Genomic DNA, 13,556 nt, shown 5'->3' with positions numbered 1-13,556 from the left:
TATCCCTACTGCTTGTTCTGGCTTTTTTGAATCCATTATCACTGGAGGGATACCTTGCTCAGCCTAGCTATATGTGGTAGACTTGGTTGACTCCCCAATGAAAGTCATATTCTCTCTGAGGAGTGCAATGTGGGGTTTAGTGGGGAAAAGTGGAGGAAGCAGCAGGAGGAGAGGGAGTGGGAAATGAATTTGGCATGTAAAATGAGAAAAGATAGTTTTTAGAATAAATTTAAAAAAGAGTAATACATAAAAAAAATGATGTGTCTAAGCATAATTTGTACTAGTGACTGTATACAGTCTTGACTCAAACTGCCTTGCCCTTGACAGTGACTGCAGACAGCTGGAACTCAAGTGAACTTTGCTCACATGAATTTTCCTAACTCTCTAAACACTGTCAGAGTATAAATTTTCTGGTGCCCTGAATAAAGGTTGCTATTTCATGGACCTTGTTCCACCTTATTTTTGGGCTGCATTCTCCCAGGTTCATGCTTCCAATTAGAGTAATAATAATTACAGACAATTCAAATAGTTTTCCATTTTTGTTTCTGCTTTCTTCTTTCTGTATATTCCCAAATCTAGAATACCACATATTTTGTAACTAGCCCATGACTTTTGTTTTTTTTTCATTTGGGAATTTTTTAAAATAATAAAATAAAATTAAAAATATAAGATAGATCAAAACTAATGCATCACAAAAGGATGACACAAACAATCAGAAGGAAAGGATTCCTAGAAAATGCACTAGAAATAGTTACAGACGCAGAGGTCCACTCTTTAATACTCTCTGGAAACTCATAAAAGCACTAAACTGGAAACCCGAATAAATGTGCAAAGGACACTCTTTCTGCCTGCACATGGTTCCCTGAGCCCTGAAGGGAAGAAATTTGATGGAGATACCAGATAGGTATTCAAAGGTTTCTCATTTTCTGTATAATGTCGCAGGTGGATCTGTGTTTGCTGCTACCTGCTATAGAAGGAAGCTTCTTTGATTATGGCTAAACAAAGCACTGATTTTTGAGTACAACAGATTGTCATTAGGAGTCACTTTATTGTTATGTATTTTGCTTGTTTGTTTAGACCAGTAGTATTTGTTTTACCCTAGGTCCCCAGGCTAGCTAATTTCAGATTTTTGGTTATTCAAGTACTGTCAGGTATTGCTTCCATCTCATGGACTAGATCATAAGTAAAATCAGATATGGGGTGATGGTTAGTTACTTCCTCAAGTTTTGGGCCACCCTGTCCTAGCATATGTTTTGGGCCACTCACCATTTTAAATTAAAAAAAAATTTGTGGACAGGTTGGTATTTATATTTCTCCTTTGGTAGAGTTCAGAGTACTTTCTTATACCAAAGATGCTAGCACATAGGATGAAGGCTTTCTGTAGGTATCAGCTCAATTTCATGATGTTCAATGAGTAGTATGAATGCTGTCTTCAGTAGTAAGGAACTGCCATCAGTTTTTGGTGAGCAATTTATAGTCTTGGTAACAAACTGGATTGTTTTGGGTTTCTCATGAAAACATTTGGCCTACAACTCAATTAGATGCAACTCACACCCGGTCCTGGAAGTATTATTTGATGACAAGATCTATTCACAGCTGTCTTCCCTGTGATTTGGCAATTTGATTTAGATCACTTTCATATATGTATGTATTTTAGGGAGCACCTACTATATTAGGTTTTCACAGCTCCTTTTAAATGGCCCTTAACTTGAGCTGTCTTTCCACAATTCCCTCCCTCATATCTTCTTCCCTTTTTATCCCCAGTTCATCCTCCCATTCCATCCCCCTCCCCACATTCCACTTCTAACTATTTATTTTATTTCCCTTTCCTAAGGAGATCTATCTGTGCCTTCTTCTATCCCACCTCTGCCCAAGTCCATTACTCTATATTTAACCTTTATTACTATATGTACTGTAGATCAATTATCATTAACTTAACAGCTAATGTCCACATATAATCAAATATATATCATGACTGTCTTTCTGGGTTTGAGTTACCTCACAAGCAAAGATTTTTCTAGTTGTATTTATTTTTCAGTTTAATGATTTTACTGTTAAAAATGGGTAAGTATATTTCCACTGTGTAGTATAACACATTTTCTTTGTTCATTTATCTATTTTTCTGACAAGCAATTTGGTCAGGATAGTACACTTACGATTGCTTAACAGGTGATTCTGCTGAAGTGGATTGAGGGTAGGCGCACTCCCAAGGCTGGGCTGGCCAGTAAGTGCTGCATGAGCAATTCCATGTTGAGGTCCAGGAGAAGCAAGTGGAGACTGTATCTTATCTTTATCCCAGGAGGATTCGCTTCCACCTAAAAACGATATTGAAATAAAAAATTTCAGTTGAAAGATTTTTCCTTGAAAATCTTTAAAATTTTTCACTGTAGACCTGCAATCAATTGTACTTCTTAGAAATTCTTTATTGATTGGCAAACTCACAATCCTAGTTCCAGACCCATGAAGGCCCACAAACAATTTTTGTAAGGGGCTACCTATTTTGGATAAGTTGCATTCCACGTTTCTCTTCTTCCCCCTTTGCCATTTGCAAACACACAAGCCTAATTCCAAACCTATGGCCTACAAACCTCCCTTGGTGTGTTGCCACCTTTTCTGGGCAAGTAGCTTCTTTGTGTTGCCTTTGCTTTATCTAACCCACTGAAATGTGCAAACATACCAGCTTAGATCCAGACATATAGCCCTTAAATCTATTCATTTGTGCACCCTCTTTGAATGGCTCAGCTCATGCATCAGCTTAGCCTAACTCAGCTCAGTTTTTTTTCACATTTCTTGCACTGTCCCAGTCTAAGGAAGAGTAGATTACCATATCAGACACACACAAAAAAAAGAAGTCCACATGACTGTCCAAATCAGAAGAAAACAACAACAAGAACAAAAACCATAGCGTCAGCAACAAAAAGCAATAGCAACAACAACAATAAAAAGCACAAATGACCAAAACAGCATGTCTCTCACAAAACCCACCAGTATTATGTAAGTGTTCTCTAATGGAAGCTACTTCAACAAATGCAGGAACACACAATATTTAAAGAATAATCATAAACTTTATAAATGAATTCAAGACATTTAATGAAGACATGAAGAAACACTTCACTGAATTTCTATATCATAATAGTAAATGCTATAGTGGTGCTGAAGAAAACACAATTTCACACCTGAATGAGATAATGAAGATAAATCATAATTTAAATCTGAATTCAATAAAGAGACCAAAACATCTAAGGGAACACAACGCTGAATAGGAGATTGAATTGAAAGCTTTATACCCTATTAGAAAATTCAGGAGAAATTTACAAATGGAATGAAGGGAGTAAGATTTCAGAGTGAGAGGCAGACAGGATCTTCCACCACAAATCAAGAAGCTTTCTGAGTTGACAGTCACATGCAAAAAAAAAAAAAAGTTTCTTCAAAGAGAGTCAATACCACTCCTGGGAATATACCCAAGAGATGCTCTATCATATGACAAAAGCATTTGTTCAACTATGTTCATAGCAGTATTATTTGGAATAGCCAGAACCTAGAAACAACCTAGATGCCCTTCAATGGAAGAATGGATGAAGAAAGTATGGAATACATACACGCTAGAGTACTATGCTGCGGTAAAAAAAAAATGACTTCTCGAATTTTGCATGTAAATGGATGGAAATAGAAAACACTATCCTGAGTGAGGTGTCCCAGACCCAAAAAGATGAACATGGGATGTACTCGCTCATAATTGGTTTCTAGCCATAAATAAGGGCCACGGAGTCTACAATAGGTGAACCTAAAGAAGCTAAGTAAGAAGGTGAACCCAAGGAAAAACATATAGTTATCCTCTTGGCTAAAGGAAGTAGACCAAATTGCCGGGGAGAAAACTGGGATCTTGGGGGTGGGGTGGGATGGGGGTAAAGGGAGATGGGGAGAGAAAAGGTAGAATGGAAGGAGGGGGGACATGGGGAAACAGGAGAATTGGGATAAAGGAAGGGTGGATAGGGGAGAACAGAACCACAATTCTTAGTTAAGGGAGCCACTTTAGGGTGGGCAAGAGACTTGACCCTAGAGGGGCTCCCAAGTGCCCAAGATGAGGTTCCCAGTTAGTTCCTTGGGCAACTGAGGATTGGTAACATGAAATGACCCTATCCTAGAGCAATACTGACGAATATCTTGCATATCATCATAGAACCTTCATCTGGTGATGGATAGAGATAGAGACAGAGACCCACACAGGAGCACTGGACTGAGATCCCAAGGTCCCAATGAGGAGCAGAAGGAGGGAGAACATGAGCAAAGAAGTCGGGACCACGAGGCATGCACCCACCCACTGAGACAGTGGAGCTGATCTATTGGGAACTCACCAAGGCCAGCTGGACTGTGACCGAAAAAGCATGGGATAAAACCGGACTCTCTGAACATGGCGAACAATGAGGGCTGATGAGATGCCAAGGACAATGGCACGGGGTTTTGATCCTACTTAATGTGCTGGCTTTGTGGGAGCCTAGCCAGTATGGATGTTCACCTTCCTAGATATGGACGGAGGGGGGAGGACCTAGGACTTAACACAAGGCAGGGAACCAGGACTGCTCTGTGGACTGGAGAGGGAGGGGGAGAGGAGTGGAGGGAGAGGGAGAAGGGTGGGAGGAGGGGGAGGGAAATGGGAGGCTGGGAGGAGGTGGAAACTTGTTTTTTGTTTATGTTTTTTTTCTTTTCTCAAAAAAAAAGGAAAAAAAATAAAACAATAATGGTTACACAATTAAAAAAAAGAGAGAGAGAGTCTCACTAGGTATTTTAACCATACTTGTTATAGGTCCTAATTCTAGGGGTAGCTGACCAACACAAAAGGAGCACAATGGTATTTTTGCAGAGTTTTTGTTTCATATTGCTTTGTTTGAGCATTTTTCCTTATGCTTGAATAATCTGATTTCTGTTTTTATTATTTTTGTGGGGATATTATTGTGTATGATTTTTTTGTTTGTATATTTGTTTAAGAGAGATAAAGGTAAGTCATGGGAGGGTAAATGGGTGGAGAGTTTCTGGGAGGCGATGGAGGAGGGGAAAAGCATTATCACAATTTATTTAGAAGAATGAAAATAAGCCGGGCGATGGTGGCGCACGCCTTTAATCCCAGCACTTGGGAGGCAGACGCAGGCAGATCTCTGTGAGTTCGAGACCAGCCTGGTCTACAAGAGCTAGTTCCAGGACAGGCTCCAAAACCACAGAGAAACCCTGTCTTGAAAAACCAAAAAAAAAAAAAAAGAATGAAAATAGACCCATATCTATCACAATGAAACAATGTACAAATAGTAGATCCAAGTAGATTAAAGACCACAATTTGAATCCTAAAAAATAAAATTGCTAGAAGAAAAACATGGGCATTACAGTCGGTGTAGGAAAGTACTTACTAAAAGGGATTCTTTTGCCAAGGAATTAAGGCTGACAACTAAAAATTAAAAATCTGTATAGCTAAGGAAATAATCCAGTCAAAAAGAACTCTATAGAATGGGAGAAAAACTGTCGGGTACAATCTTTTCCAGGTATATCTGACAGAGGAATAATATCTGAAATATATAAAGAATTCACAATATAAAGAGTCAAAGAATCAAACCACCCAATTAAAAAAAATGGGCTAGTAATCTTTTTTAAAAAAAAGTTTTCTCATTAGAAGAAATAAAAACCGATGTAAACTACCTCAAAAAGCACTCATCATCCTTAAAATGGAGAATAGACAAACAAAAACCACAGTGTCATGAAAAAAAATAGCATGTCAGTTTAATCCACGTGATTACCAGACCAACATAGCCTATTGAATTAGCTTTTGTTTGTATCTCATTGTTTAAGGGTGAGCACCTAGGTCTGAGTATGGCATATACCACACAACACTCAGTTGATTCAAGCTGGATCTGAAGAGAAATATTCTTTCCTGTGGTCTATCTTCCAAGGTTTTAGAATTCTATGTGAACTTACAAAAGAGAGATGCAATTAACCAGTTTTTCTAAAACACTTCACCAAAACCTCTCTTTATTACAAATGAAGACCATCACAGAAAGTCACAGTGGGACACAATGCAGAGATCAAAAGATCATGGGTAACAAGATACATTTGCATCACAAGTCCCACATCTTGAGGTCAGAAAACCTCAAAAAAGAGGAAGTCTAAAATATTTTAAGGGCCAGGAAGTCTCCTATGAAAGAGTCTGTCAAAGGAAAGGTTGTTTGTGAGTTTTCAATATGTTCCGTGGTTTGGGGTATATAAACACTTAAGGGAAGACTAAACAATTCTCCCTAATACTGGAGATTTGCTAACCACAGTGACGATCTCAAACATACCTTACATAATAATCAATAGATTTTGAAAGTACTTATATATTAAAAGCTTTAAAATAAATGCTACAGACTTAGATTTCAAACTTGGCATATCATTTGCTTATTTAAAAGCATGGATGTTATTTACACAAAAAACATAATTAAAGGAACAATAGAATATAAAATACTTAAAAATCAACAGTATCATCCATTCTTCAATTGAAGGGCATCTAGGTTGTTTCCAGGTTCTGGCTATTACAAATAATGCTGCTATGAACATAGTTGAACAAATGCTTTTGCAATATGATAGGGCATCTCTTGGGTATATTCCCAAGAGTGGTATTGCTGGGTCCTGGAGTCGGTTGATCCCGAATTTCCTGAGAAACCACCACACTGATTTCCAAAGTGGTTGCACAAGTTTCCATTCCCACCAGCAATGGATGAGTGTGCCCCTTACACCACAACCTCTCCAGCGAAGGCTATCATTGGTGTTTTTGATTTTAGCCATTCTGACAGGTGTAAGATGGTATCTTAAAGTTGTCTTGATTTGCATTTCCCTGATTGCTAAGGAAGTTGAGCATGACCTTAAGTGTCCTTTGACCATTTGGACTTCTTCTGTTGAGAATTCTCTGTTCAGCTCAGTGCCCCAATTTATAATTGGGTTGATGAGCCTTTTATGGTTTAATTTCTTGAGTTCTTTATATATTTTGGAGATCAGACCTTTGTCAGTTGCGGGGTTGGTGAAGATCTTCTCCCAGTAAGTGGGTTGCCTTTTTGTCTTAGTGACAGTGTCCTTTGCTTTACAGAAGCTTCTCAGTCTCAGGATGTCCCATTTATTCAATGAGGCCCTTAATGTCTGTGCTGCTGGGGTTACTTGCATTATAATCTTAAAAAATAAATTTAAAAAACAGCAAAATGTCCAAAGGAAAATTTTATTCAAATCATACTGATTTAGTACAACAGAAACTTAAACAAAAAGTAGTAAACTTGGATAACAAAAAAAAAAAGAAAACCCTTCTGCCACAGTGTTACAGGTACACCATCATTCAAGTGAAGAAGTAGCTTCCAGAGGCGCAGAGGCGGAGCGGCTCGGCGGCCAGATGCGGTGGAGCAACACCACATACAGGAAGAGGCTTTTGGGGACAAGCACAGCAGCAGACCCAAGCGGCGGGGACAGGCGTGCAATAAGGAGAGCAGTTCGCCCTACTACAATTGAATCAAAGAGGTAGGCTTTTGGTTGGCCAGGTCACTGGCACAAGGGGAGCCTGGTCCTGTCCTGAAGATCCTTCGGAGGGGTGAGAGGGTTCTTGGCCTGCAGCAGGAACCACGAAAGAGAGTGAGGGCATTTTGTAAGCGGAGCCCTTGGCCAGCAGGGAAACCTGATCCGGTTTTTAAAGGACCCATTGGATAGGATCAATAGGAGGAAATGGGCAGGCGCCAAGGCAAGAACTCACCCAATAATCCGAAAAACAACATGAAAACATCAGAACCCAATGATCTTACAACAGAAGTATTTGAACAACCTAACACAGAAGAAGTGGAAAAAATCGACTTTATGAAGATAATAGAGTCCCTTAAACAACATGTAAAAAATGCCCTTATAGAAATGGATGAGAAGTATAACAAAAAGTTTGAAGAAATGAGTAAATACGTACATGATACCCTGGGAAACCAAGAAAAAACCATCAAGCAGGTAATGGAAACAGTTCAAGAATTGAAAACTGAAATGAAGGCAAAGAAGAAAATACAAACTGAGGACCAGCTGGATATGGAAAATCTAGGCCAACGAGCAGAGTCTACAGAAACAAGCATAATCAATAGAATACAAGAGCTAGAAGAAAGACTCTCAGATGCTGAGGACACCATAGAGAAAATAAACGAACAGATCAAAGAAAACAGCAAAGCCAACAAATTCTCAACACAAAACATTCAGGAACTATGGGACACAATAAAAAAACCAAACCTAAGAATAATAGGAATAGAAGAAGGAGAAGAGTCACAGCTCAAAGGCCCAGAAAATATTTTCAACAAAATTATGGAAGAAAACTTTCCCAACTTAAAGAAAGATATTCATTTAAATATTCAAGAAGCATACAGAACACCAAACAGACTGGATCAAAGAAAAACATCTCCTCGCCATATAATAATCAAAACACAAAATATACAGGTTAAAGAAAGAATATTAAGAGCTGCAAAAGAAAAAGGGCAAGTAACTTATAAAGGTAAACCGATCAGACTTACACCTGACTTCTCGATGGAAACTATGAAAGCCAGAAGGTCCTGGATAGAGGTTCTGCAGAAGCTAAGAGACCATGGATGCAAACCCAAACTACTATACCCAGCCAAGCTATCCTTCATTATCAATGGAGAAAACAAGACATTCCAGGATAAGAACAAATTTAAACAATACGTAGCCACAAATCCAGCACTACAGAAAGTAATAGAAGGAAAATCGCAACCCAAGGAATCCAACACTGCCAACACTGCCTACAATAACCCAGGCATCTAATGACCCTTCACGAGCACATCTCAAAGAAGGGAGACACACAATCTCTACTACCAAAAGCAATAAGAATAACCGGAGTAAACAACCACTGGTCATTAATATCACTTAATATTAATGGGCTCAATTCACCTATAAAAAGGCACAGGCTAAAAGATTGGATACGAAAACAGGATCCAACATTCTGCTGTTTGCAAGAAACACATCTCAACCACAAAGACAGGCACCTACCCAGAGTAAAGGGTTGGGAAAAGGTGTTTCAAGCAAATGGTCCTAAGAAAAAAGCAGGTGTGGCCATACTAATTTCTAACAAAACTGACTTCAAACTAAAATCAATCAGAAGAGACCGAGATGGTCACTTTATACTCATAACAGGAACAATTCATCAGGAGGACGTCTCAATCCTGAATATATACGCCCCCAATATAAAAGCACCTACTTATGTAAAAGAAATATTACTAGAACTCAAGGCAGACATCAAACCACACACACTAGTAGTAGGAGACTTCAACACACCTCTCTCTCCAAGGGACAGGTCAATCAGACAGAAACCTAATAGAGAATTAAGAGAATTATTGGAGGTAATGAAGCAAATGGACTTAACAAACATCTATAGAACATTCCACCCAAATAGGAAAGAATATACCTTCTTCTCTGCAGCTCATGGAACCTTCTCAAAAATTGACCACATACTCGGAAACAAAGGAAACCTCCACAGATACAAAAAAATATCAGTGTCCACCTGTGTCTTATCAGATCATCACGGATTAAAGTTAGAAGGCAACAACCACGCTGCCCCCAAAAAACCGACAAACTCATGGAAACTGAACAGTCAACTACTGAACCACACCTGGGTCAAGGAAGAAATCAAGAAAGAAATTAAAGTCTTCCTTGAATTTAATGAAAATAAAGGGACAACATACTCAAACCTATGGGACACAATGAAAGCGGTGCTAAGAGGAAAGTTCATAGCACTAAGTGCCCACTTAAAGAAAACGGAGAATGCATACATTGGGGACTTAAAAACACACCTGAAAGCTCTAGAAAAAAAAGAAGCAGACGCGCCCAGGAGAAGTAGAAGACTGGAAATAATAAAACTGAGGGCTGAAATCAACAAAATAGAAACACAGAAAACAGTCCAAAGAATCAATGAAACAAAAAGCTGGTTCTTGGAGAAAATCAACAAGATCGACAAACCCCTATCCAAACTAATTAAACGACAGAGAGAGAACACGCAAATAAATAAGATCAGAAATGAAAAGGGGGACATAACCACAGACACAGAGGAAATTCAGAGAATCATTAGATCTTACTACAAAAGCCTGTATGCCACAAAACTGGAAAATACAAAAGAAATGGACATTTTTTTAAATAAGTATCATATACCAAAGCTAAACCAAGACCAGGTGAATGATCTAAATAGACCGGTTTCTCGCGAAGAATTAGAAATGGTTATCAAAAATCTCCCTTCGAAAAAAAGCCCAGGACCAGATGGTTTCAATGCAGAATTCTACCAGAACTTCCAAGAAGAACTAATACCTATACTCCTTAATGTATTTCACAATATAGAATCAGAAGAGTCATTGCCAAATTCCTTTTATGAAGCTACAGTTACCCTGATACCAAAACCACAAAAAGACCCAACCAAGAAAGAGAATTACAGACCGATCTCACTCATGAACATCGACGCAAAAATTTTCAATAAAATACTGGCAAACCGAATCCAAGAACACATAAGAAAAATTATCCATTATGATCAAGTAGGCTTCATTCCAGAGATGCAGGGCTGGTTCAACATACGCAAATCTATCAATGTAATCCACCATATAAATAAACTGAAAGAAAAAAACCATATGATCATTTCACTAGATGCTGAAAAAGCATTCGACAAAATTCAACACCCCTTTATGATAAAGGTCTTGGAGAGAATAGGGATACAAGGGTCCTACCTAAATATAATAAAAGCTATTTACAGCAAGCCAACAGCTAACATTAAATTAAACGGAGAAAAACTCAAAGCCATCCCACTAAAATCAGGAACACGACAAGGATGTCCACTCTCTCCATACCTCTTCAATATAGTGCTTGAAATTCTAGCAATAGCAATAAGACAACATAAGGAGATCAAGGGGATTCGTATTGGAAAGGAAGAAGTTAAGCTTTCATTATTTGCAGATGATATGATAGTGTACATAAGCGACCCCAAAAATTCTACCAAAGAACTCCTACAGCTGATAAACAGCTTTAGTAATGTGGCAGGATACAAGATCAACTCCAAAAAATCAGTTGCGTTCCTATACACTAAGGATAAGGAAGCAGAGAGGGAAATCAAAGAAGCATCACCTTTCACGATAGCCACAAATAGCATAAAATACCTTGGGGTAACCCTGACCAAGGAAGTGAAAGATCTACTTGACAAGAACTATAAGTCTTTCAAGAAAGAAATTGAAGAAGACACCAGAAAATGGAAAGACCTCCCTTGCTCTTGGATTGGGAGGATCAACATAGTAAAAATGGCAATTCTACCAAAAGCAATCTATAGATTCAATGCAATCCCCATCAAAATCCCATCAAAATTCTTCACAGATCTGGAGAAGACAATAATTAACTTTATATGGAAAAACAAAAAACCCAGGATAGCCAAAACAATCTTATACAATAAAGGATTGTCTGGAGGCATTACCATCCCTGACTTCAAACTCTATTACAGAGCTACAGTATTGAAAACAGCTTGGTATTGGCATAAAAACAGAGAAGTCGACCAATGGAATCGAATAGAAGACCCTGACATTAACCCACAAACCTATGAACACCTGATCTTCGATAAAGGAGCTAAAAGTATACAATGGAAAAAAGAGAGCATCTTCAACAAATGGTGCTGGCAAAACTGGATGTCAATCTGTAGAAGAATGAAAATAGATCCATATCTATCACCATGCACAAAACTCAAATCCAAATGGATTAAAGACCTCAATATCAGTCCAAACACACTGAACCTGATAGAAGAGAAAGTGGGAAGTACTCTACAGCAAATGGGCACAGGAGACCACTTCCTATGTATAACCCCAGCAGCACAGACACTAAGGGCATCATTGAATAAATGGGACTTCCTGAGGCTGAGAAGCTTCTGTAAAGCAAAGGACACTGTCACTAAGACAAAAAGACAACCCACTGACTGGGAGAAGATCTTCACCAACCCTGCAACTGACAAAGGTTTGATCTCCAAAATATATAAAGAACTCAAGAAACTAGACCGTAAAAGGCTAATCAACCCAATTATAAAATGGGGCACTGATCTGAACAGAGAATTCTCAACAGAAGAACTTCAAATGGCCAAAAGACACTTAAGGTCATGCTCAACTTCCTTAGCGATCAGGGAAATGCAAATCAAGACAACTTTAAGATACCACCTTACACCTGTCAGAATGGCTAAAATAAAAAACACCAATGATAGCCTTTGCTGGAGAGGTTGTGGAGAAAGGGGTACACTCACCCATTGCTGGTGGGAATGCAAACTTGTGCAACCACTCTGGAAAGCAGTGTTTCGGTTTCTCAGGAAATTCGGGATCAACCTACCCCTGGATCCAGCAATACCACTCTTGGGAATATACCCAAGAGAGGCCCTATCATACAACAAAAGTATATGCTCAACTATGTTCATGGCAGCATTGTTTGTAATAGCCAGAACCTGGAAACAACCTAGATGCCCTTCAACGGAAGAATGGATGAAGAAAGTATGGAATATATACATATTAGAGTATTACTCAGCAGTAAAAAACAAGGACTTCTTGAATTTTGCATACAAATGGATGGAAATAGAAAACACTATCCTGAGTGAGGTAAGCCAGACCCAAAAAGAGGAACATGGGATGTACTCACTCATATTTGGTTTCTAGCCATAAATAAAGGACATTGAGCCTATAATTCATGTTCCTAGAGAAGCTAAATAAGGTGAATCCAAAGTCAAACACATAGGCATCCTCAGGAATATTAACCTTCATCAGGCGATGAAAGGAGACAGAGACAGAGACCCACACGGGAGCACCGGACAGAAATCTCAAGGTCCAAATCAGGAGCAGAAGGAGAGGGAGCACGAGCAAGGAACTCAGGACCACGAGGGGTGCACCCACACACTAAGACAATGGGGATGTTCTATTGGGATCTCACCAAGGCCAGCTGGCCTAGGTCTGAAAAAGCATGGGATAAATCCGGACTAGCTGAACATAGCGGACAATGAGGAATACTGAGAATTCAAGAACAATTGCAGTGGGTTTTTGATCCTACTGCACGTACTGGCTTTGTGGGAGCCTAGGCAGTTTGAATGCTCACCTTACGAGACCTGGATAGAGGTGGGCAGTCCTTGGGCTTCCCACAGGTCAGGGAACCCTGATTGCTCTTCGAGCAGATGAGGGGGGGGGGGGACTTGATCGGGGGAGGGGGAGGGAAATGGGAAGCGGTTGTGGGGACGAGGCAGAAATCCTTAATAAATAAATAAATTTAAAAAAAAAAAGAAGTAGCTTCTTTTTTTTCTTTTTTTATTGAGAAAAGGAGAAAAAAAAACAAGTATCCACCCCCTCCCAGCCTCCCATTTCCCTCCCCCTCCTCCCCCCCTACGCCCCCTCCTGAATGATAAAAATGTTTCTCAGTTCCTTCTCTGACAGAGTAGCAACTTAATTATACAAAGAAGATAAAAATAAGAATCCTAAATGTCAAAAATGTACAACCCAAATTGTAAAAATGGGGAAGGAAATAAT

At 39.1% G+C, this 13,556-nt stretch overlaps 1 protein-coding gene across 1 annotated transcript in view; it reads right to left on the bottom strand.

Moving 5' to 3' along the window:
- Positions 1 to 13,556, bottom strand: part of LOC121443471 (dachshund homolog 2-like) — a gene marked incomplete at its 3' end in the record, with an annotated part of 382,748 nt that overhangs the window by 108,229 nt on the left and 260,963 nt on the right. Inside the window, 1 exon segment of the mRNA XM_041645221.1 lies at positions 2,157 to 2,315. Coding sequence (XP_041501155.1) covers positions 2,157 to 2,315 — 159 coding nt within the window.

This window comes from Microtus oregoni, unplaced genomic scaffold, assembly GCF_018167655.1.
Source record: "Microtus oregoni isolate MIOR12 unplaced genomic scaffold, Mior012 000107F_ref0000227, whole genome shotgun sequence".
In the NCBI taxonomy this organism is placed as follows: Eukaryota; Metazoa; Chordata; class Mammalia; order Rodentia; family Cricetidae; genus Microtus; species Microtus oregoni.
The sequence above is the reverse complement of the archived record's forward strand: the minus strand, read 5'-3'. Positions and strand labels throughout refer to the sequence as shown.